General features: G+C 40.2%; 1 protein-coding gene across 2 annotated transcripts in view; it reads right to left on the reverse strand.

The window, feature by feature from the left end:
* fras1 (Fraser extracellular matrix complex subunit 1) overlaps positions 1-24,585 on the reverse strand; it is a 259,913-nt gene that overhangs the window by 82,325 nt on the left and 153,003 nt on the right. For both annotated transcript variants that reach the window (XM_028577114.1, XM_028577115.1), the window contains exons 22-27: positions 23,078-23,224; positions 20,647-20,787; positions 19,873-20,013; positions 19,102-19,242; positions 13,559-13,859; positions 8,166-8,250 (exon numbers count right to left, since the gene is read on the reverse strand). In XM_028577114.1, coding sequence (XP_028432915.1) covers positions 8,166-8,250; positions 13,559-13,859; positions 19,102-19,242; positions 19,873-20,013; positions 20,647-20,787; positions 23,078-23,224 — 956 coding nt within the window. The remainder of the gene's footprint in view (positions 1-8,165; positions 8,251-13,558; positions 13,860-19,101; positions 19,243-19,872; positions 20,014-20,646; positions 20,788-23,077; positions 23,225-24,585) is intronic.

Consider the following 24,585-nt stretch of genomic DNA (forward strand, 5'->3'; position numbering starts at 1 on the left):
GATAAATCGATCATTGCCACACCCTGTTTCAGTGTCGGTGTGAAATTATAAAGGCTGACTGAGAGCAAAGCAATAGGACACATCAATTTTCCCCAAATTGTCAAATGATGAATTTTCTCCCAGAGGGTTAGGGGGCATGGGGGGGGGCATAGTGTCCTGTCACTGAGGGAGATGAAGGTGAGGTTCAGCAGGGCGCCTCATTAGGCTGCAGTCAGCCGTACCTAAAGCCTCTCAGCAAGAGCCGAAAGGCTTCATCTCGCCAACAAAGTCATTTCAGGAGCACCAATGAGAGTGGGAGGCCTCCTATTTTGATCAAAGGTATTACTTTATCCAGAGCTCACTATGTGTCTGCCTTGGTCTGTCTGGGGTTTTTACCTCTATGCTTGTGTAAAAAGGATATGGAGGATTAGAAGTGCAGAGCATGGATATTTTTATAAAGTAAAGCCATTTTGGCCGACCCTCCCTTCTTTGAGAAATCAGACTTAATTAGAACTTATGTTTGTCCACATTTTGGGGTTTTTAATTGAGTAAGTAATATAATTGAGTAAGTAATGGCTCTAATATTTTAGTGTTTAGGGGTGTCTGTAGGGTGAACAATGTACCAAGTGTTGATAAGTTTTAACTTTTTAGAAAAGGTACTTTTTATTATTTGAATAAACAAATAGTTTTCCCCACACTTATGCATACATGATCTTTTGAGCTTGGAGTTAATGTTAATATCAATGAATATTAATTTATTCTTATACATTCATGAATATTAATGAATATATATGAATATCAATGGAAGATTCTCATGAGGCTAGAAGTGCATTTGCACCGTCTGTGTGTTTGAATATGACACAAAAAAACAACAAAGAAAGTGCCTTGATGTAGGTTATATTAATAGGACTCTCTGCCAGACGTTTATTAGCATCATAGCCTGGCAGCGACGAAGGCGCAGGTAAAGAGGCATGGGCTGCGTGGCCCTAAATCAAACCAGTTGTCCTGCTGGGAGCTCCGAGCCGCTCAGCAGGGCTCGGGTCCAATTTGTTGCCTTCGACGGCTGCTGGCTGAGCTCCAGTTCTTTGCCATGACAGCAGCAGCTTAAGCAAAGAGGGACGTATGGAACAAGCTGGAGCCGGAGAGAAAAATGACTTGTGGGACACACAATCCCTCCGTGTGTCTTCGAGCCAAAGTGACCTCCGACTGAAACAGCAAGACAGAGCGGAAACACAGAGGGAGCGTGTTGTTTTCTGTAGCCCCTTGCCCTTTGTGTTCTGTTGGGGGTCGTTTAGTGACACATTTTTAGACGTAAGAGGACTTATCTCCAAGAGACAGACAACTGGGCCCTCGGGCGCCCTCCGTAATCCTGTGTGTTTCGTGTTTCGTAATTCGTAGGAGGCAAACAAAAGGTTTCGGATGTGCTGGCGGGGGCTGAAAGTGGGTGTGTGTGTGCTGCTTTTAAATCGTGCTAAGACATGCCTGTTCACTAAAGGCAAACCACTGCAATCTCTCCCCCGAGGCAGAGGGAAAACAAACACAAACACGGGCAGACTCAGCAGGGCTAACCTTTTATTCTCACCTCACAGGTGAGGGTGAGGTGAGGTTCATGTTTGGGAGAAAGCTGTCGTCACCCATGGGGCCATGGGGCTTTGCAGCACTTCAATTTTTTTTTGTGGTGCTGCTTCCTGCTTTTCTTTTTCTGTTTGCTCTTTGTTTTGTTGTTTTTTTCCTGCTGTGATTGTCAGAGGCACAAGGTGCAGAGTGGAAGTGTTTCCCAAGTCGATTCCATCCATGTCTGCCTGTAAGCCTCTTGGTTTGTAACACTGCCTTTTATCTGCAACTCACCTCTCATGTTTTTGTGTCAAGCAGTCACAACACAGACTGTTAACCTGGAACTATGGTCAAAATGATGCATTGAAGGATAACCATCATGATTTTAAATGTCATTTTTTTGTTAACACACTTTTATATTTACTTCTAGACATAATTCTGAACTGTCCAATGTAGAAGGTTTCCCCGATATAGATTGACAGCTAAAGGCAAGGCAGAAAGTCCACAGCAAAGAGAGCAGAGACATCACGAGAGAAGAGGAAAAAGTTTCAGTTTAAGGTTGCCACGTTAAGATGAAAAGGGCTACAAAAAATGCCATTAGCAGATACCAGACTCTTGGAATTTTTTTTTTTTTTTTTTTAAAGAAGCAGCCACTTCTGTCAGAAGGGGGAAATGCCAGCAGCCGCATATATCTTTCATAACGGCTTTTACATTCTGAGGTGTCTGCTGGCTAGAAATCTCTATCAGCTTCTTATCATTTCTTTTTTCAACCTTATTTATACAGGGAGGGCTGCATTAGCACAAGTGGTCTTTTTCTCCATGCCATCCTGCTTTACAGTCAACCTGTTCAACAGTGCCTTTTGCATTTAGGTAGAATATACAATGTAGTTTGTTTGCGTCGGCTGTGGCTGGAACAGTATGTGTGCGTTCATATCAACTTAGACATGCCTGAGCGTATTCCTGTCACCCTACACTATGTTGTGCTCCTTATAATGAGGTTGGAATACAGTCAACGGTTTCTTTCAAAGCAACCCTGACATTTTCTTGACTTTCTGTACAAGATCTAAATTTTCAAAGAAAAGACTGAATTTATGGGAATATGTCTTTGTAGCACTAGTGTAAACACAAGCAAAACTGGAAGTTACATCAGTGTTTGTGTTGCTCTTTGATGTAGAGTGAAAGATGCAATCGCATGAGACTCCGTGTTATGGTTGTGTATATTTTTATTTTGGTAGACTGTTTTTCTGTCTTGTCTTGTCTTGTTTTACTTCCTGCCTTGTGTTTTCCCGCCCCACCCTGATGTGTTTCACCCGTTCCTGAGCCTAGTGTCACCGGTCTCTTTGTTTCCTCGTTACCTCTTGTATTTAGTCTCTGTGTTTTCTTTGTCTGTTGTCAGGTCACTGTTCTGTGTTGGAGTGTCTGTTTGTTAGTCTGCCCGTTTTTTCTCTGTGTTCCTGTTTCCTGTGATTCCTGTTTTTGACAGCTACCACATTTCGGATTACCTTTCCCGCTGTTTTCAGGACACCTTTTGTTTATATGGAATATTGTATTAAATCCTCAAAGCTTCTTTTTGCCTAGCTGTCTCTGCACTTGGGTCCTACAATTCTCTGAATCTCGTGACACTCTGTTGCTGCACAGAGTATTTCTCTTTGTGACGTTTGTGGATGCGTTTACTTTGGAGTGAATGAGTCCAACGATAAAACGGATGAAAAACAGGATAATGAGTTAATGTTTGCTGTCAGAAATGTCTGCTAAGTGGATGGACTTTTAGAGACGATGGAGATGAGACGAGATCAACGTCTCATCTTGGAGAATCCAACAACTCCTCATACTCTAACTGAAAGACAACATAGGTAGCTGCTCCAGAATTATTCGTATGGGTGTTTTCTGATCTGCCACCTTAATAATGAAGGTTTTATTTGGTTTAGGCAACTAAATCGACTAGGTTAGGGAAGGATTGGTTAAGGTTAGGGATGTTTTGCTGGGTATATGTGCAGTTTAGTGTCCCAAATGATGAAGGTCTTATTTGAGACAGGTTAGTTTATTATTTTTTTTTTTTCCCAAAACTGAGTGTCCCAAAGCTACCATAAAGCTACCATCTGCAGATTATGACTGAATGCCTCTAATATGTCAGAATCCCTCCCAGACGTAGCGATACCCTTGCGCCTAAGTGCTTGAGTTGGTCTGGAGTAGTCCAGGCCCTCGGGTCTGGGTAAGCAGAGCCGTTCGTGACTGGGTCGGGGTGCGGCCGGAAAAGCGCCATAGTGTTTATAAAACAAGTTTTGAGGGGTGGGGGTTAGGCAAGTAGGCCTATCATGGTTTATTTAGGCTACACTGTAAATCGTGGCAACTGTGTGTATTAGTGGCGGGAAAACATTTGGCCTCATTTGCCACAATCGTTTCCAAAGAACTGGGTCGCCCTGCCATTTTTTCGCTTGTAAATAATGCACATTTGCAACAAAATGACTTAATAAATGACTTTTTGAGCGGCAAACTTGTCATGCGCACATTAATTACTATAAAACACCTGTTAAACAGCACAGGTGGTTTAGCAGGTTCACAATTAAGGACATTGTATGAGGGAATTTGGGATACTAAACTGCACGTATACCGTTTTGCTGCACTATACTGTACTACTACAATGCCATGCTAGTTCCACCTTTGCTCCTAAGAGAGAAAAGTTATCTGCCCGGAAAACATAAACATTAATTATTTAAGCTTTGAAACAAATAACGCATAAATAATAATGTTCTATTTTACTCTTAATTTTATTTATGGTGTTTTAATCCTCCGATATTTATGTCTGTTTTTTATGTTGGTTGCCTTATTTCTTCTGTGAAGCACTTTGTGACTTTTTTGCTTTTGAAACAAATAAATAAGTTACTAACTTACTGACTTTTCTTTTTTTAAACGCATCCTGCCTCACCTCACCTATCTACCTAAGTGTGAACACATACACATTTGTTGCACAAACTTACTATATGAACTGGGACAAATGTTTGTCTTATGGATTATGTGTATAAAAAAGGCTGGTGTTAAATACTAATAATAGTAATTATATTGTAATTTTATTAACAAAATTCGCCGATCAACTGTCAGTCAAAACACAGTCACCGATGTTGAGTTATGTGCTTAAATTACTTCTCTTTCCTTATCAGTTGCTTCAGCTAATATTGTCTGAGAAAGTTGAGCTAATCAAGTGATGGTGTAATTGAGCAGTCACCCCCCAAACACACCTAAGCGCTGAAGCTCCTCTTGATCACCATCTGCAAGCAGCACTCTGATAGCTGTGCCTGCAAAACTAATTTACTTGGGACTCACTCAAATTTAAGAAAACCGTAAACAGCAATAATTTTTAGCCCTTTTCCTCGCCTGCATATATTCATTTTTAATCCGTTTATTTCAGTTTTTTATCATTCATATTTATTAATTATACTAATTTATGAATTAACTACACCAACGCTACTTTTAAAAACAAGACATTTTGCTTGGAAATCTGCGCTTAGTGACAGATATGGATGGTTTTGTTTGTTCTAATAAAGACAAATGAAACATTTTCCACTTGGGTAATTACATCATTAATTCCATTTGTTACACACCTTTACCGTTTTGCTAATTTTTATCAACCGTCTGTCACTTTGTCCCCTGTGTAGTCTCTATCACACACACACACACACACACACACACACACACACACACACACACACACACACACACACACACACACACACACACACACACACACACACAGGAGAGTAACGCAGCTGGCACACTAACCTATCAACAAATCTCAGAGCCTTTAATCCCTTGTTCCTCATTATTTTCAATATTTGGGCCAAAGTCGAGGTCAGCTCCACACCAAGTACGGCCCTGTGTCGGGCTGAGCCTCAAAACAGTGAAGAATGCAGATCAGCTGGGATGATGCAGCGAAATGAGAAATGGCTACACTCTCTGTCAAATTTACCAGATAAACTGTTGGCTGTGTGCTGCTTGTCATCCAACAGTGATTGTAACGATACTATATCTCACATTTCACTAAGTGTTTTAGAAACATAGGTTTCTGTACTTATGTTGTACGACTGTATGAATATATACTGAATGGTTACATAGCGGCCATTTAGGAGGTTCTCAGCTCACTGTGTTGTCTGACGGGACAGTGTTTGTTGTTCTAAAAAAACTAAATAGATGGGATATTTTGTTTCCTCTAATTCATGTGATTGACTATGTATTCAACTGCATAATGTGATCATGGCAGCAACCATGTATCTAGATAGCTGAATATGCTATCTAGTTGTAAACTGGGAAAAAAATAATAGTTATTTACTAATAAAATAGTATTATAGCACAGGTGGCAGTTTTTTGTTTTGTTCGTGAACTGGTGCCTAATTTTAGTTACGTTTTTAGCCAGGAGGGCTTAATTTCATCTAGTCCCCGGGCAGCCAATAGTTACAAGGACAGATGTTAAGAATAAAAGCATTTAAAGTACAATCAACGACAAAAAGCAGTGATACAAGCACAAACAGAGATACAAACAAAGCCTGCACTACATAGAGATAAGAGAGACAGCTATTATGAGACACAGAATCAACAATAGCATAACAACACAAAGTTAGGCCTGGTGAAGTGTAGATATTTGGTAGAGAGATAAGCAGGCAATGACAAATAAAAACAAAAACAAAGCCCCCAAAGTCTCCTTCCAGGCAGCTCTGCCTGGAAGACACTAGGATTAGGCAATGGTTATGGTTAGGGTTAAGGTTAAGGTTAGGTGCCTTGAAGTCAACAGTCGCAGCGCTGCCTGGAAGGAGACGTTGGGGGCTTAAAAGGTCCCATGGCATGAAAATGTCACTTTATGAGGTTTTTTAACATTAATATGCGTTCCCCCAGCCTGCCTATGGTCCCCCAGTGGCTAGAAATGGTGATAGGTGTAAACCGAGCCCTGGGTATCCTGCTCTGCCTTTGAGAAAATGAAAGCTCAGATGGGCCGATCTGGAATCTTCTCCTTATGAGGTCATAAGGAGCAAGGTTACCTCCCCTTTCTCTGCTTTGCCCACCCAGAGAATTTGGCCCACCCATGAGAGAGAGACATCATGGCTTTCAAACGAGCAAAGTGGCAGTTGGTCAAGGCCACACCCCCACCTCCACCTTGCCCCCCCCTCTCTCCTCCTCAATAGCTACAGACACAGAAATGGCACATCCTAAGGAAAGCTCATTGTTGGACTGGCTCTAGTGGCTGTAATTCTGCACCAAGGCTGAATTTCGGGAAAGAGACTTCAGATACAGTATTAGGGGACCACTAAGGTCTATATAAAAGAGACTTCAGATACAGTATTAGGGGACCACTAAGGTCTATATAAAAGAGACTTCAGATACAGTATTAGGGGACCACTAAGGTCTATATAAAAGAGACTTCAGATACAGTATTAGGGGACCACTAAGGTCTATATAAAAGAGACTTCAGATACAGTATTAGGGGACCACTAAGGTCTATATAAAAGAGACTTCAGATACAGTATTAGGGGACCACTAAGGTCTATATAAAAGAGACTTCAGATACAGTATTAGGGGACCACTAAGGCCTATATAAAAGAGACTTCAGATACAGTATTAGGGGACCACTAAGGTCTATATAAAAGAGACTTCAGATACAGTATTAGGGGACCACTAAGGTCTATATAAAAGAGACTTCAGATACAGTATTAGGGGACCACTAAGGCCTATACAGTATAAAAGAGACTTCAGATACAGTATTAGGGGACCACTAAGGTCTATATAAAAGAGACTTCAGATACAGTATTAGGGGACCACTAAGGTCTATATAAAAGAGACTTCAGATACAGTATTAGGGGACCACTAAGGCCTATATAAAAGAGACTTCAGATACAGTATTAGGGGACCACTGAGGTCTATATAAAAGAGACTTCAGATACAGTATTAGGGGACCACAGAGGTCTATATAAAAGAGACTTCAGATACAGTATTAGGGGACCACAGAGGTCTATATAAAAGCATCCAAAGAGCACCATGTCATGGGACCTTTAAAACACCATCAAACACGAAAACAACCAGTTTGATTTCTAATAAACCAGGCTCATGTGATTTACCACACTTCTGTTCGCAGTCATTTTATACATTGAGTATTGACATGACAAAAATCAATGTGAGAAGGAAACATCATGCCCTTAAAGCCCAACCTTACACAGTATAAGGTTGTAAGAAACTGAAAATGAAACGCTACGTGTTTTATGTGTGCATCATCTCAAACTGGAGGAAAGCTGCTTTATACGTGTCTTTTCTCTCTAAGGCAAACTTTCTCAACAAGGACACAAGTATCGACTTGGCATTTTAACCTCAGAGCACAGACAGAAATATTGAATTGTTTCACCATAAACTAAATTTGGAAACAAATGTGCCTTGGCAGACTATTCTTCTCTATTAGCTGTAATGTTACAAACTTGATCTTCACAGCAATCTTTCTTAGATATCTCTAATTTTCTTGGAGAATACACTTATGATGCAATGATCTACAGCGTATGGATGCATTTTTAAGACAATTTATTTCTCTCGGGTCTTTTTTGGAAAAAGGTATATCATTTAGAGTACCAGAAGAAAGTGTCTGTGTTATTATACGATACCTGCATTGACACGGCTTGAACTTGAATTGTTTCTGGTTGAGAAAACAGCTGGGGGTCAGCGACACGCAAGGTGAATTCACCAGAGCTGCAGAAAGAAAGAAAGAAAGAAAGAAAGAAACAAAGAAAACGAGAGAGGACACTGTGAAATCACTTAAAAGACTTCAATTCAAGAGATTTCAGATTTCTCTCTTCCCTAAACTCACTTAGAATGAACATGACCTGCAAACTTAGTTTGTAGCCCCGGAGCTTTCTGGGAAAACGAGCCATGTGAGGCTCACCTAGTTGTTACTCATTAGACCTCATCACCTCAGTGATATCTAGGTGAGTGGAGGACAGTAACCCACACACACACACACACACACACACACACACACACACACACACACACACACACACACACACACACACACACACACACACACACACACACACACACACACACGCCCACCTGCTCACACACTTATTATTAACAATATCACCTCTCACCGTGCCACCTCAGCATCATCAAAGACAAGCCTTATTACCCACAAGTCCCTGGGGCTGGGACACAGCCAACTGCAGCTGAAGACCAAATGACTGAGCAGGCTGTTGGTTTAGTTGGCGACTGAGAGGGAATTAGGGCTACAAGCTGAAGCATATACTGTATATAGTGTTAGTTAAATATAAATGTAGTTTATTTTGGTTAACTGAAAACAAATGTAAGCAAATGAGACAGAAATAGCATTATATTTACTATAAATCCATTTAAGTATTGTGCTGCAGAATCAATCAATATAGCTATCTATCTATCTACCTACCTATCTACTGTAACTTTTATTCTTATACTGCACTATCAATTTTATTCTTGTCTTTTAATGTTTTTAATTCGTTTATTAATGTTTTTAAATTGTTTTTAATTGTCTTCTAACTGCTCTTTAATGTTTTATGTAAAGCACTTTGAATTGCCCTGTTGCTGAAATGTGCTATACAAATAAAGCTGCCTTGCCTTGCCTTGCCCATCCATCCATCCATCCATCCATCCATCCATCCATCCATCTATCCATCTATCCATCCATAAGGGTACTGGTATTGGTGTCGTCATTTTTTAAATGATTCCCAACCCTAATAATAATAATAAAGGCTATGATCTGAACCATCTGCTAAGTAACAAATGTTTCCAAATAAATGTAGTGTAGTACTATATAGGCTTCCAAAAAGTAGTGGAGAAGAAGTAAAAAGTAGCATACAAAAAATACTTTCGAGTTGAAATCTTTTGAAAGAATGCCGTTCATTCGTTCAGTGACTTGAAGAAAAGGAACACTGAAGCTGTTCTAGAGGCTGGTGGTGGCCCCCCCACCTTTTCTGAGACACTTTCTGTTTGTATTTCTTTTCACTTGTCACCCGTCTGTATATTTTCTATCTGCACAACATTTAAGCAAGGCAGCATCTCTGTGAAGCTTTCCACTTCCTCTTTAAAATTCATCCGTCACAGAACACATCCTCACAGCGCCTTTTTAACAATGATAAAACTCTTTGAATTCCAATTTCCGGCAACAGAAGTGAGATTGGTCACAGCTCTACAGTATTTGTTACGGTTAGAATAATTGTGACCCATTAAAGATGTATTGGACAGCTTATTAAAGTAACATAAGGAATATATTGCTGACATAGGACTTCTACTTCTCTTTATATGCGACTGTGACTGGTATATTTGTTGAATTCATTATAGTTGAAAGATGGATTATTTTTTTTTGCAGACATAAGACAAAAGTGGTAAAGTATGCCACTTGAGACATAAAACTAAGTTTTTCAGTCATGTATAAAAAAAAATACCCTCTTTTGAAAAATGAAAAGAATTTAGCTCATCTTTAAACAGCCCATCTCATGATTATACTTTTTACTGTGTATGTTATCCGTGGTGTGGACATTTGGACACAGCATTTGTTTGTGACTCTGTGTCTGTCGCCATTATCCCCCACTCCACATCATTTGAAAAATATGGCTATAATATGCAGATTAAATCCTATTTGGGGCTTTATGTTTTACTGTCTCCATTAATCTAATGGCTCAAAACTGGGCAGTGGACCATCTTTTTTATAATTCCCTGGCATGCCTCCATTTTAGGCTAGACCAGCTGAGTCAGGATTGAATAATGTGTTGAACATGTCGATTCTGATTGGTTGAACGGACAATGGGCTTAAACTCAAAATGCTGCAGACTTGTTGCAGGAAAAGGCCACAGCAGAACAGCTGTAGTGAGGAAAGTTGGCTCCAGGTTGAGCTCTAAAGACACACACACACACACACACACACACACACACACACACACACACACACACACACACACACACACACACACACACACACACACACACACACACACACACACACACACACACACACACACACACACACACACACACACACACACACACACACACACACACACACACACACAGAATCCTTGTGTGGGTTAATGGAAATGAACTTTCCAACCAGGAAGCTGCATAAATCAAACAGACGGCAGGCAGCTGGGCCAATAACATAAGAGCAGCAAAATATAAAATGTCAGGATACTCGTGGCTAAAAGGAGGGAGATGAGGTGTTTAATGTCATAAAAGAGACATGCCTTGTGTTAAAACTGACACTTCGGCAACAAAAGCAGAAATGAATTTGATTTCCATATGCTTTTAATGGGTTTATGGGTTTTTTTTATGGGCTTTTTGGGTGTAAAATGGACAATCTGGGAAAATCTAGCCCTGCATTGCTTTACACTGTCATACAGACAGGAGACTAATCCAAGGAAAATATGAATACATATGTTGAGAAACACAACAAGTGCAGTTGCTTCCCTTCAGGGAATAAGGGCTCACTGGATGGTTTGATGAGTATGCAAATTATGTGATGCTGCGACCTTCAGTCTCAGTCGAATTTAACATCAGTGAGATTCTGTGACGAGAGTATGACATGGGTCTGCTGAAGCAGGTTCAACCAGCGTTCAACCGGCCCATTCATATGAGACGGCTGTCATAGGTTGATCTCTAGTTGTCACGGTTACAAGACACTCCATTCTATTCACAAACGACACAATTACACATCACTACGTCACAAAATTACTAGATAGAGTTTCATTTTCACGCTTATTTGCACAACAAAGGTGCTGTTATGATTGATTATTCTACAGTTTCTGGCTGCAGTGTAAATCAATATGCATGTTAGAGAAGGATGCACTGAAAACAGTTCACACAGTTTCAAGAAAAATCCTAGCTATTCTGTTTTTGCTAATGCCTCTCCATCCAAAACACCGGATGACCAGTGGAAACGTCTGCGAACATCATATTTATATGATGATATATAGTCTGGCCTGGAGCTCTGCATTTTTTTTAATAATATAGGTAGATGTGTGGCTGTGATGAGTAACGTGATGGATCACTACCAGGATCACGTTGATGTAGCAATATGAGGATTAATGGACCCCATTTAAAATGCTGCTTTCTTTTTTTTTTTTATTATTATTTTTTTTTTTATTAGATAGTAAATAAACAGGAAACCGGGAAGGAGAAAGGGGATGACACGCTGCAAAGGGCTGCAGGTCGGATTCAAACCCAGGCTGCTGCCAAGGATTCAGCCTACATGGAGCAAACACTCTACTGGGTGAGCTAGAGGTCGCCCAGTGCTTTCTCTTTATCGATGGCACTGAGGTGGTATTGAGTGCAGATGGTTGTTGTATCAATCATTGTGATGGCAAATAAAATTGTGCACTATTACACACGGAAAACAAGATGACCATAAGATCTTCGGCATGTCATACACAAACTGTCAGTGCGTCATGACAAGGAGAACCCTGGGTTTAAAGGGGATGAAAGTAGTGAATGTGATTGGCCAGCCTTTAACATGCTGAACTAAAATGTTTGATAACGTATTCTTTCTGATCCCACCCTGTATCCGAGTGCTCCCGACACACTGGGCATGGCGCATTTGACTGCAATCTCCGCCATGCTGCAAAATAAAGCCCCAAATGTCAATATCATTAAATACATTTCCCATCTCTAGGCGCCCAGATAGCTCAGTTGGTAGAGCGGGCGCCCATATTATAGGTTCACTCCTCAATGCAGGGGCCCGTGTTCCGACTCCAACCTGCGGCCCTTTGCTGCATGTCATTCCCCCTCTATCTCCCCTTTCATTTCTTCAGCTGTCCTGTCAAAAATAAAGGCTGAAAATGCCCAAAACATAATCTTAAAAAAGATATAATCTACATCAAGACACCCATTCGTTAGAAAGTCGACCCCAGTTCTATTCAATCAAAGTCAGGAGGAGGGTTGTGATGCACGGTTGGACGATCCCTTGTTGACCCATTCAGATTGAGGGCTGACTGAGGTTTGACTCCCACCCCTGAGTCAGTCTGAATGAAGCATTAGACAGTGTACAGGGCCTGAAGTCAACTTTTTTGACCACCAGCCACCAGTGACTTTTTACCAGTTTTTTTTGCCTCATAAAGGTGAAAAACAGGACTTGCTGTATCTCTTATGATCCTATCCTGTCCTATTCATGGTAGCCTACTCATTGCGCCGTCATCACGTGCTGTAATAGGGGGGCCCGCCTTGATAATACTGCATAAGGATTCACATAGACAGTGAAAGTTGCAAAAAGACCCGCCCGCTGCAGAGATCCGACAGGATTGAAACAGCAACTTTATAGTGAAAAATGTATAAATGTTGGCAGGACGGTTTGAAAAGTTTTGCACGGTCTTTCGATGTACGTTTTCTTGGTAGTGAGATGTTTGAGTCACACACATCTCGCCTTTATAACAGAAACAAAAATGAATTTGACCCGTTCTCACTCCCGCTTGGTCAGTGGCTGCACGTGGGACTGCTGGGATTGTCACGAGTAATGAAAATGCAATAGGGGGCCCCGGCTGTCAATCAATGTCTTCCAGTCATGCGGGCCCCTGATTGGTCCGAGAAACAACCGCGTATCCTGCTTACCGATAGTTACGCGTCTGAATCACTCAATTCTCATTGGCTACCTGCCAATGTGGCAGGTAGATGGACAGTGTTACCCGCCAATTGCAAAATTCACCCGCATTTGGCTGGTGGTCGGGTGTTAATTTCAGGCCCTGGACAGTGATCTCCACCAACATGTAAACACCAGATGAGGAAATATCTTCCAAAGAATTAAAGCCAAGGATCAGGCCCACTCAAGCTGTTCTGAAGGCTCATGATGGCCAAAACCATTTTCTGACTGTTTTTACTTTAATCTGTGGCTGCAAAATATCTGTTTGTGTGACCAGGCTGTCCAGTTATTTAACACCAAACATTATCGCCACAAGCTCATTTGAACAGTTTTTGAGTGCTTCTGGGAGGATTTAAAACATTATCCACATCCCTAAACCTCCTACACATCAGATCCACTGACCTGGCTTTGTCTTTTTGGTGTCTGAACCGGACCCGGCCAGTTCTCAGCTCCGCCCAGGTGAAGCTGTCGTCCCTGGTTAAGTCTCGTTCTGCCTTCCCTCTGCCTCCCCTCTCTTCTCCTTCCTCCCCTCGGAACAGGACCAGCCGTCCGTTACTTGGGCCCTGGACGAGCTGGAAGATTAGCCGCTCAGACGGACTGTCGGGATCCTTCACCTGCAGCAAGGTGAGGGGCAGCGGGGCAAAACTGCCGAGGGGAACCAGCAGGGAACCGTTGACCTGGAGGGCAGGGGGGTGGGTGTTCACTGAGAAGAGAAGGGAGGACAGAAAGAGAAAATGAAATTAATTTTCTTTAGGGTTATTATCAGAACTAAACTGAACTTGAAAACCTCTTTGAGGGGAATCACACACAAAATAACACACTTTAATGATTCCTGAGGGGAGAGCAGTGTACACATCGTCATAAACAAGATTAAAGCAAACAGGGGTTGTGAAGTATTACTAGAAGGACCATTACAGCTTAATTACAAAGTGGAAATATATTAAAAAAAAAAGTAGGAAATTAAGACAAGAATTACAAGAATTGCTACCTCAGGTTTAAAAACAGCACACTTATTTTGATTACAGCGTATGTGTGATCAAAAAATTAAGAGAAGAAATCATTGCTGAAAAAAAAGCTGTAAAGTTGTCTCACACAACAAAGGAAAATATAATTGACAGGTGAAAACTTAAAATAAAGCTTTCATAACACGGTGGAAAACACACAGCCTCCAATTACTCCAATTAATACATTGTAATGCATTTTTAAGCCTTACATTTATCTAATTAAAAGTGCAGTTGGATCAGACTGCGAGTGGGTGTAGGGATGAGACGAGGTTATAAAATGAGAACAGAAAAGTGTGTGTGTGTGTGTGTGTGTGTGTGTGTGTGTGTGCGCTTGTGTGTTTGAGTGTCTGTGTGTGAGAGAAAAATGGCTAATGAATTATGAGCAAGGCATCTCGGTCTTGCCGTGGCATTTTCGAAGTTGGCTTTAATTGCAACTGACTTGGTTGGGGAACTTTTTAAAGATCAGCTCTTTTGAGAGGCCACATTGTAATCTCATTATATCTCCTCTAATGATGCCAATCGGCACTCTAAAATCTCAAACCTTTGGCCATGTAATTAAACTCACAAATGAGAATAAGTCTATAATTTAAAGCACTAGTTTCTCAACTTTTTTTATTAGCTGGCAAAAATGAAAAAAATAAATAAAATAAAACAGGAAATAAAACAAAGCGACTTGGTTCCAGGCAATTTCGCTTGAATAACTAGTGGATTAGTTAAAGCCTAGAGGCTGAAAATGTTCATTATTCCACAAGAAGAAAGTATTTATCACAAAAGGTGCATGCTAATGTATTTCACCATTATAATTACGCTTTGTACATTTTCATAAATCATCACAAAACCACAGCATCTCCGCCTGCAGAATGACAAGCACTGTTTGAACATAAAAGCCAAAAAGTACAGTAAAAGTACAAGACTCCTCTAATGACCTGACCATGCAGACAATGCTCTTTCTCAGTGTTATTCAGGAGAACTGTAGTATTTTACTAAGAGGAAACTAATAGTCAGACAGTTAATGTTGGCAATCTGTTAAAAAGAACCTGAGCTCCAATCTCTCTGAATCAAAATCTTTTTAGCCTCAGGAGTTTGAGGTGACAAACAGGAGAGTGTAAATTCTGGACTTACATTCATCAGGAGGCCAGAGACATGACTCTTAATGCTAATGTTCCTCTGCAACTGTTGAACGTTTAAGTAGGCAACTGTTTGCTATTACATATTTGCTAAATATATTCCCTGAGGCAAATTTCCAAAACTATTGCGCAGGTTTTTTTTATGCTAAACCTACACAAATGAGACAAAAAGACACCGTGTAATTCTCAAAGCACCCGCATAGGGTGAAATGCACCTCTAACTGAACTGCCAAGCAAATAGCTTCTTGGTGCTCCTCTGCTATTTGCATGTATTGGAATTAGGTAATATGCCCCTTTCTATGCAAATGAGCCTTGTTGAAAAAACAGTCCAGTTCACAAAGAACAGCTCTAACAGCCACACGCAGTTACGGTGACATTATTAGCGTCTTCAGAGAGTTGGTGGTAATGAAACGCAAATCTTGCCATCTTCGGGGCGCCCTGGTAGCTCACCTGGTTAAGCGTGTGTCCCGTGTACGAAGGCTCAGTCCTTACCACAGCGGCCCGGGATTGAGTCTGACCCGCGGGCCTATGCTGCATGTTGTCCCCCTTCTCTCTACCCCTTTTCCTGTCTTCATCTGTCTATATTAATCTGTCCATCTATCAATAAAGGCCAAAAGACACTGTTATAACATTAGCGCAATACCTTTATTTATTTTTTAAACTGACCTTGAGACGGGGCAGATAGCGGTTGCAAGTTATGCGCAATTCATGGTGCTACTGTATCAGCGTCCACAATACATTCTTTGTGAATTCGCCCGTCTGTGTTGGTCAGCTTGTTGTTGAGTTATTTTGCCCCCATGGGGCCAACAAAAACCCACTTGGTGCAGCTTAAAAGGGCTGATATGTAAGCTAGGACCTTAATCGGTAACCATTCATTGTCGTTAACAAAGACATTTTAATTACTAATATCAATTACTCCTTAATATGTCCCTCGTTTTCCTTTAAGTTTTTTCAACAAAATTTCCAAATTCAAATGCTCAATTCTAAAAAGCTGAAAATGTCACTTATGCTTATGTCACTGATAGGAAAAGTTCCCAAATATTTAATACAGCTTTCTCCCAGGAGTTGTCATTTGTGTGATATGGATATTTGTACTCTACTTGTGAATGTCAGCCAGGAACCAACACAAAAACTGTAGTTGGTTCCAATGTGGATCTCAGCATTAGGTGACTTGTCCTACATAAACTGTAAATTAGCAGCAATCGTGTATTTAATGCTATTAAATAAATTAGAGAACAGCACACATTTTTCACGACATGAGCTGCAGCTTTGGAGGGACATTAACATTTAACAACTTCACCTCACACAGCATCAGGCCGTAGGATTATACGGTTAGCTTCACCACTGTATGCCTTGGTTAACCAGGCTGTTGCCTAGCAACCCAACATGTGGATTTGTTTTCATGTGGTGTCTTGAGGTTAACTTGCATTATTTATGTGGTTTTCTTGATTTCATTTGCATACAATAAAAATGCCCTCACACCACGGTGGTATCTGGACATCTGTCAGAAACGACAGACTATAAAGTGAATATTAACATGTGTTCCAAATTGCATTGGAACAGAAGCCCTGAAAGGAAAAAGGGGGGAGGGACCAAAAATGTTTATCTCCTACGCAGGAGATCAACTTTAAGGCTTAATTAGGCTGTTTTGAGAGCGAGAAAGCCGTGCAGAATGAAGCGCTTATAGTGCATGATGCAAAGGGAATTGAAAGTTCAACCAAAGATAAAACAAATAAATGTACATTCTTAGTTAACTACAAATGTCTACTGTAAAACATAATGGAACTGTATAGGGGCCGGCAGGCATAGTGAGTGAGAGAGAACAATGCCGATACAACACCACTATAAAACTACGAATAGCCCACTGCATGTGTTCTAAATACCAGCCAACGGGCTATGTTTACACAATCATCGTTGCAGCTCTCATACAGTATCTTATATTTGCAGAAAAGTCATGCAGAAGGCCAAATTTATTTTATTTTTATTCAACCAGGTTAGTCTCATTGAGATATAAAATCTCTTTTCAAGAGAGACCTGGCCAAGATAGCAGAACAAGTTTGTTACATAGAAAAACAATTTACAATCACAAAACAAATCACAAAAGAGGCAAAGACATCTCAAGTGTATTTCAATTAAATAAAAGTACCATTAGTTAAAACATTTGCACGTGTGGATGGACTCATGTTCTATGGTTTTAACGTAACCTTTAAAATCGTTTAAGGAAATTAGACTCTGTAGCTTGAGTGTTTTTACTGTAGGTCATTCCAAGTAGAAGGAGCAGCAAACACGAAAGCCTTTTTAAAAAACTCTGTCCGGGCTTGAGGTACATTCAATGAAATAGTGTTCTGGGACCGTAACCCATAAGTACTCTGCGTAAAAGAAAGAAATTCAGATATGTAACATGGGAGCCTGCCTAAAATGCCTTCGTATATGAACATATAAAGGTGAGTAAGCCAGCGATTTGAGAGGGCAAATTTACTGTGGAGTAAAGTATACAGTAAAATACACCACACACAGCCAGGGATTGGGTCATAACAATCAACATTATAGATTTTTAGTGGATGGGTTGCCGGTAGGGAGAAAATACATCATTAATGAGGAAAATATGAATATATTTATAGAGCTCCAGTGTGCTTCAGTGTCACTATTATCAGGCAATGGCCAGCGCCGTACCTACACATTCACGTATACGTAATTAACGTAAATAATAATTAGTAATATGTGGACCACAGGAAGAAAGAAAAAGAGGCTGGTTCATCTTTGCAAGCAGCTGAGTTTACAAGAATTTGCTAACTTAGATAAAGAAGTAGAAGAAGACATACTTCATTGATACCCAGGGGGAAAATTCAATTTTTACACTGTTGATATTACACATTACACACAAGCCTGAAATACACACAATACATGCATTAATGAAGAGATGTCAGATAGGGCTGCACGATATGAGGAAAATATCTAATTGCGATTATTTTGACTGATATTGCGATATGATTCACGATATTGGAGGGAATGATCATTTTTTATTCATTCATTATTCTCATTTTCATTGAAAAATATATTTTAAAAAAAAATGATTGAAGTGTGATTTTTTGCGAGGATCTGTACCAAACAAAGATTTTTTCTTTAGTCTGTAGGATACGATTTGTAGGCCGGGATGTCTCTGCAGCACCATAATACTTTATTTTAGAATGGTTTGACACATATTTTGCCTTTAACAAATATTGTGCCCCCCTGCAATTTGGATATTGCACTAGTTCATATTGAGATTTCGATAAAATTGTGATTAATTGTGCAGCCCTAATGTCAGAGTGAAGGAGCTGCCCATTAAAGGCGCCCCGAGCAGTTACATGGCAGCATTTTGCTTTAGAGCTCTAAAACAAGTTTATTTAGCATTAATAGAACTTATCTTTCCCTAATACAACATGCCTACTGCATGTAAACTGTCACTGTCACAGACCTTCAACACACAAATCATACTTTTCAGCTAACAAATACAGTAAGTGCAAAGATCCAACAGAGGCATCTAATCATAGACTGTATTTACAGTTTATGCATCTAATAAGGAGAAATAAATAGAAATACAATGCTGAATATTGGACTGTAGTAATGTCATTTATGACCTGATGATTTTTAACCAGGTAGTGCCTGGAGGTTAGTGAGAGCAGGCAGTTGTGATATCTGCTAAAATATCTGTATTTACCAAACATAAACTATAACTTACTAACTCTATTGACCCTCTGATTGCTGTCATTTTGTGCTATGGGACAGTAACCATTTTTCTCTTTAACCAAAAAAACAGACATCACGTTATTACCGTGGCAGGTCCTGGTTTTCCGATCGGCGTAGAATCCACGTCCACAGTCGGGCGTGCAGTATCCCTCCATGAGGTAGGTTTGGTCACGACAAGCACTGCAGCGTCCGACCCCGTCACACAGCACACAGTCGGATGAGCAAGCTAAAGAAGATGAAGATTAGTCAGTGTGTTAGATGGAATGTTTATAAAGCTGGTACAACTTTTGGTAACACTTTACTTGAAGGTATCTACATAAGAGTGACATGACACTGTCATGAACACATGACACTGTCATGACAGTCATGACACATGAACCCTAACCCTAACCATAACTTGTCATGACAAAAACCGAATGACAAAACTTACTAAAAGAAGCATTATGTCATAAACGTTTATGACTTGCTTATAATGTTTATGACACGTTCATGACAGTGTCATGTCACTCTTATGTAGATACCTTCAAGTAAAGTGTAACCCAACTTTTCATTCATTTTGTACTTTGAGCTGGCATTTTGCTAATCCACACAGTGAGTATTTCATTTCATTCTTAAGGTTGTTTTTTTTTTAAATATAATTCTTAATGAATGGACACAATGTTTCTATAACCTTTCTTTTCTCAAAAGAAACTTTGAGGCCGGTTGGAAACGTTTTTTCCCCCCCTCAATTTTAAGATACTGTAAACTGATATACTGACCTTGCTAAGTAAGTCCTAAATAAGTAAAAATATGAGATAAAAAAAAAAAAAAAAAAAAAAAAAAAAAGGTTTGTATTTAACAAAGTCTCAACTCTTACGTTTGCAGACTTGGGAGGAGGCGTCCAGGAAGTATTTTATGCCACATTCTAGCACACACTGACCCTGCAGGGTGGCATAGGGAGGCTGGCATTGCTGGCACTGTCCGGGACCCCGACACTCCACACAGTGATCATCACAGCCTGGCAGAGAGAAAGACACACACACACACACACACACACACACACACACACACACACACACACACACACACACACACACACACACACACACACACACACACACACACACACACACACACACACACACACACACACACACACACACACACACACACACACACACACACACGTAGGATAAAACCAAAGTGACAAACCTCAAAATGCACATTTACTTCATTCCTGTTTCTGTGGATTTCAGTCCACTGAATTGGCATTCAGGAGAATATTTGTGTTAAAAAATACTACTACTGTATTATTATGATTATACAATATGGTGGTACACATATGATTACATAAGAGCTGTGAAGGACTTTAATGTGCCTCACAAGGAAAATTTGACCTGAACAACCACACATTACAGATACACCATCAAAGGGGTCTCTCAAGGAACCTTTGGGATCCCCTGCTGTTGATTAACAGTTTTAATAAGAAATACATGGTAAAAAAATATCTGAAAGCACCTTAATTTATAAGATAATACAGAAACAGCGCAAAAGAAGGATAAATACATGGAGTGGCACGACTGTAGCTGCACATATCTACACTTTCTTTTTTGTGATGTTTGTCAGCTTATGTGCTTTTTGGTGGACTGACCAAGGCATTTGTCTCCGTCCTGATAGGAGCCAGGTGAGCACCCCTGGGTGCACACTCCATCCTGCAAGACGTATCCCTCCATGCACAGCAGGCAGTCTGTCCGCAGAGGGCCTTTACAGGCGTTGCAGCTCCAGTCGCACTCTGGTAACAGGATGGAGGGCAGCGCAGGAGTGTGTTTGTGTGTGGGGACATTGGGATTAAAAGGGAGGGGATTTCGAAGACGAGAGCAAAAGGTGAGAGCAAAACAGAAGAGAGGGAGGGAGAGAGAGAGAGAGAGAAAAAAGGATTAATACATTCTTTTCAGCGGGGGATTTATGCTAAACCCATTTGTGTTTTTTCCCCTTCTGTCTTATCACCTGCACATCTGTTGTGTTTGTGCTGTGCTCCATTAATACTGACTAGAGAATTAAACACAATTAGGACAAATAAAACTCTGTTTGTATGAGCTTCTAGGTTTGTATTAAAAGTAAAGTAGGTTTTACAAAGAAGCAATGACTAAACATGGCATTCTTTGGAATTACAGAGTAAACCAGGGGGCCATTATATTATACAGAATATATACTTGTAATGCAAAACGTATAATTATAACAGTCTACAGTCAGGCTATCAGCTTTGTGGTACAGTAATGATCATTGTAAAGAACCAGATTGTAAGATTGATACTATTTTTTTTATTTTTAAATCTTTTGGCAAAGTAAATTATAAATTGGTCACAGTAAATGTCATGAACTTCTCAAGAAGGGTGATATCCTCATCAAATGTTTATTCTCTGGGGAACATGAATGTATACACCAAATGTCACGGCTATCCATCCAATAGTTGTCAAGAAATTTCCCTCAAGAACAAGAACTGTCAACCTGCTGGAGATGCTATAAAGGAAAATAAGAGGATTGACCAAAGGCATTAGGATACTTTGTCTGGGAACCATGAATGTCTGTACAAAGGATTGTTGTATTTCGCTCTTTAGCAAAGTGGTGGACCGACAATATTGGTATCCCTAGAGCCACGGCAGCATCTTTGTTTTTTCATTTTGGCAAGTTTAAGTTATCTGAATATTGGACTATTTGTGAATTTAGATCTTACGGTCAACATTTTTACATTCACCCAAAAGCATCCTCAGTTCTTGAGAAGATACTTTTTGATCAATCTACTGCTGGTAAACACGCCGAATGATTTCAAAGTTTTTACATACAGTATGTTTCCTCATTTTGTCTTAAAGCCTACATGAGAAGTATCATCTCTTTACCTTCTACCAACATTTTACTTTCTTACTGTGGATGACAGAGGGAGTGTAGAAAGCTACTCCACTACTGGGGTGAATAGTGGAGGCTTCCACAGGGTTTTTCTGAAGATCCAAAAGGGAGCCAAGAGGTAAATTAGGAGTTCCTCCGTAGAAAAAGATAAATCGAAACGAATGTAGGTTGTTGTAAACGTACTGACGGGTTTATATGGGGATTCTCTCAGGGAACTCTCCCCTGTGGCAAAGTGAAAGCTCCCAAAGGTTCCTTTAAAGCCCTTTAGTTTTCAGAGAGCAACGAGCAGTGCTGCTTTCTAACGCTCTGGTTCATCCAGGGTTCAGTGGATTATCCAGATAGCGCCTGCAGCTAGCTGGGGGGATAAACACGAGCGAGATAGGGCTGGATGGCTAAAACCACCTGTCGAGGTGGGAGGCACTGCTAGCTGCCTCACAGGAAATCAAACTGTGTATCTAGACACTAGCAGTTAGCTTAGTTTCTAATCCCGTGTTAGACATGAGAAGTGGTGGTCACCTTAGGGGCCCGTTCCTTTGGGCACCTGAAAAGTCTCTTTACACTGAACCAAATCCCTGATAAAGCGAAGTCTGCTAGGAGACGTTTGTGGGAAGTAAGCTTCACATGAAATGGCTTTCTGTGAATTAAAGTGGATATCTGTGTTAAGCCAGTTGGGCTGTTCGCATTCTGAACCTAAATCCCATCTAATCATCGTTCTTTGAGAGGAGAATGGAGGCAAAACATATTTTCACACATCTTATTTGTGACTTGGCAATAAAAAGGAGTGAGATTCAGTGTGACATGATGTGGCCTGGGCTGGTTAGTGGGTAATTAAATAAATGAACAGAGTTATTGCATGCAAAATGAAAAAAATGACAAGTTATTCAGTCTGGACATGGATCCTCTGAGGCTCATTCATCAACTTCTCTGCACACTGGATTTAATACCGAGTTAAAACGCACACACATTGTTTGGGATTTGCATATGTGGTCCCACAGTTTATTACTTGATCAATGGACCCCATAAACTCCATGTAGCACTACATGCAATATAGATGGAGACTAATTTATGAGTATCATAAAGGGAGCACTACATATCGTCATTATTAATCCAGTGTTTCCCACCTCACCCTCCCTGTACCACTACAGTGTGTGTTGGGTTGCCATGGCGACGGCAGCGTACCTCTGCAAGCCCGGGTCGTGGTGTTGAGGTAATACTGATGGGCACAGCTGTCGTATTGGCATTCTCCGAACAGCAGCACCTTGGCCGGGTCGCGGCAGGACGCACAAACCCCGGTCATGTCGCACGTCAGGCACTGGCTGTCACATGCTGCCGGAGACAAAAAGGTCGCCATGGAGATCAGGTTAGACGGTCAGAGGGGATTGGTTGCAGGACGTAATAACACCTGCCATCACCAAAGATTAGCTGAATGTGGCTTTGTTGTATCTAAGCAGTGGTGGAAGAAGTATTCAGATCCTTTACTTAAGTAAATGTACTATTACCACACTGTAAAAATACTCTGTTACAAGTAAAAGTCCTGCATTGAAAATATTACTTAAGCAAAATTATGCATCAGGAAAATGTACTTAAATTACTACAAGTAAAATGCTGAAGAATCCTCACATTTTAGTAACTAGAAACGATCAAAACAGTTCTCTCGATCAACTGAGTGTTAAATTGTCAAATCATTTCAGCTGGACTTTTATATATATATATACGCTGTATATTGTTGGGTACAAAGCAGTTTAATTTATAATTAAACGCCATAGTTTATAAACTACATGTGTTTTGTGTGCAAAAATCATAATTTGTAAAATAACTAGTAACTAAAGCTGTCAGATTAATGTAGTGGAGTAAAAAGTACAATATGTCTCTCTGAAATGTAGTGGAATAGAAGTAGAAAGTGGCATGAAAAGACTCAAGTAAAGTACAAGTACCTCAAATTTGTACCAAAGTACAGTACTTGAGTAAATGTACTTAGTTACATTCCACCACCGTATCCAGGTATGGTCTAAATAACCTATTGAACATTCTGACTATGTGGCTTTATCATGTTTCACATTTGCCATCATGATTTCGGGACACTTTTATCGCACAACTTTTGTTTAGTTTGCAAATGATCCACCAGCTCTTCAGGCTGCAGTTACAGGATTGTTATTATTATTATTATTCTTCCATCCAACAAGAAGGTGTTGATTTGATTGGTTAACAGGATATCTCAAAGAATAATCAACATATTTAAAAAAGATAATTTGGTAGAAAGTCAGGTGATGCTGGACAAAAGCAAAAATGGCTAATTTTCTGTGCAGGGCCAGGAATCTTTTAAAGGTTTTCATGAAGTCAAGTTAGGACATTTATGAATATTTGCAGTTTTCTCATCAACTAGCTGCAGGTACTTGAATGAAAAAACTCTGGCACATGTATCCTGTGATTGCCTATCACTATGTTTATTTTTTATTATATTAAGAAACCTTGGCAGAGGTACAGTATTCGCTGTCTGAGTACTTTTAAGTTACAAAAGGCTGTTGAGTTGAGCTTAAGTCAAAATATTCTGAATACCAGGTAGCAATATGTCAGCGTGAACAAATGCCTCATGACTGCATTAAATGTTTTCAAAGCAACTAGCAGAAGTACAAACAGAGAGTTTATGCTTCACCTGCAGGTGCGTATGTCACAAATACTTTAAACGT

The sequence above is a fragment of the Perca flavescens genome, chromosome 5 (genome assembly GCF_004354835.1).
Source record: "Perca flavescens isolate YP-PL-M2 chromosome 5, PFLA_1.0, whole genome shotgun sequence".
Taxonomy (NCBI): Eukaryota; Metazoa; Chordata; class Actinopteri; order Perciformes; family Percidae; genus Perca; species Perca flavescens.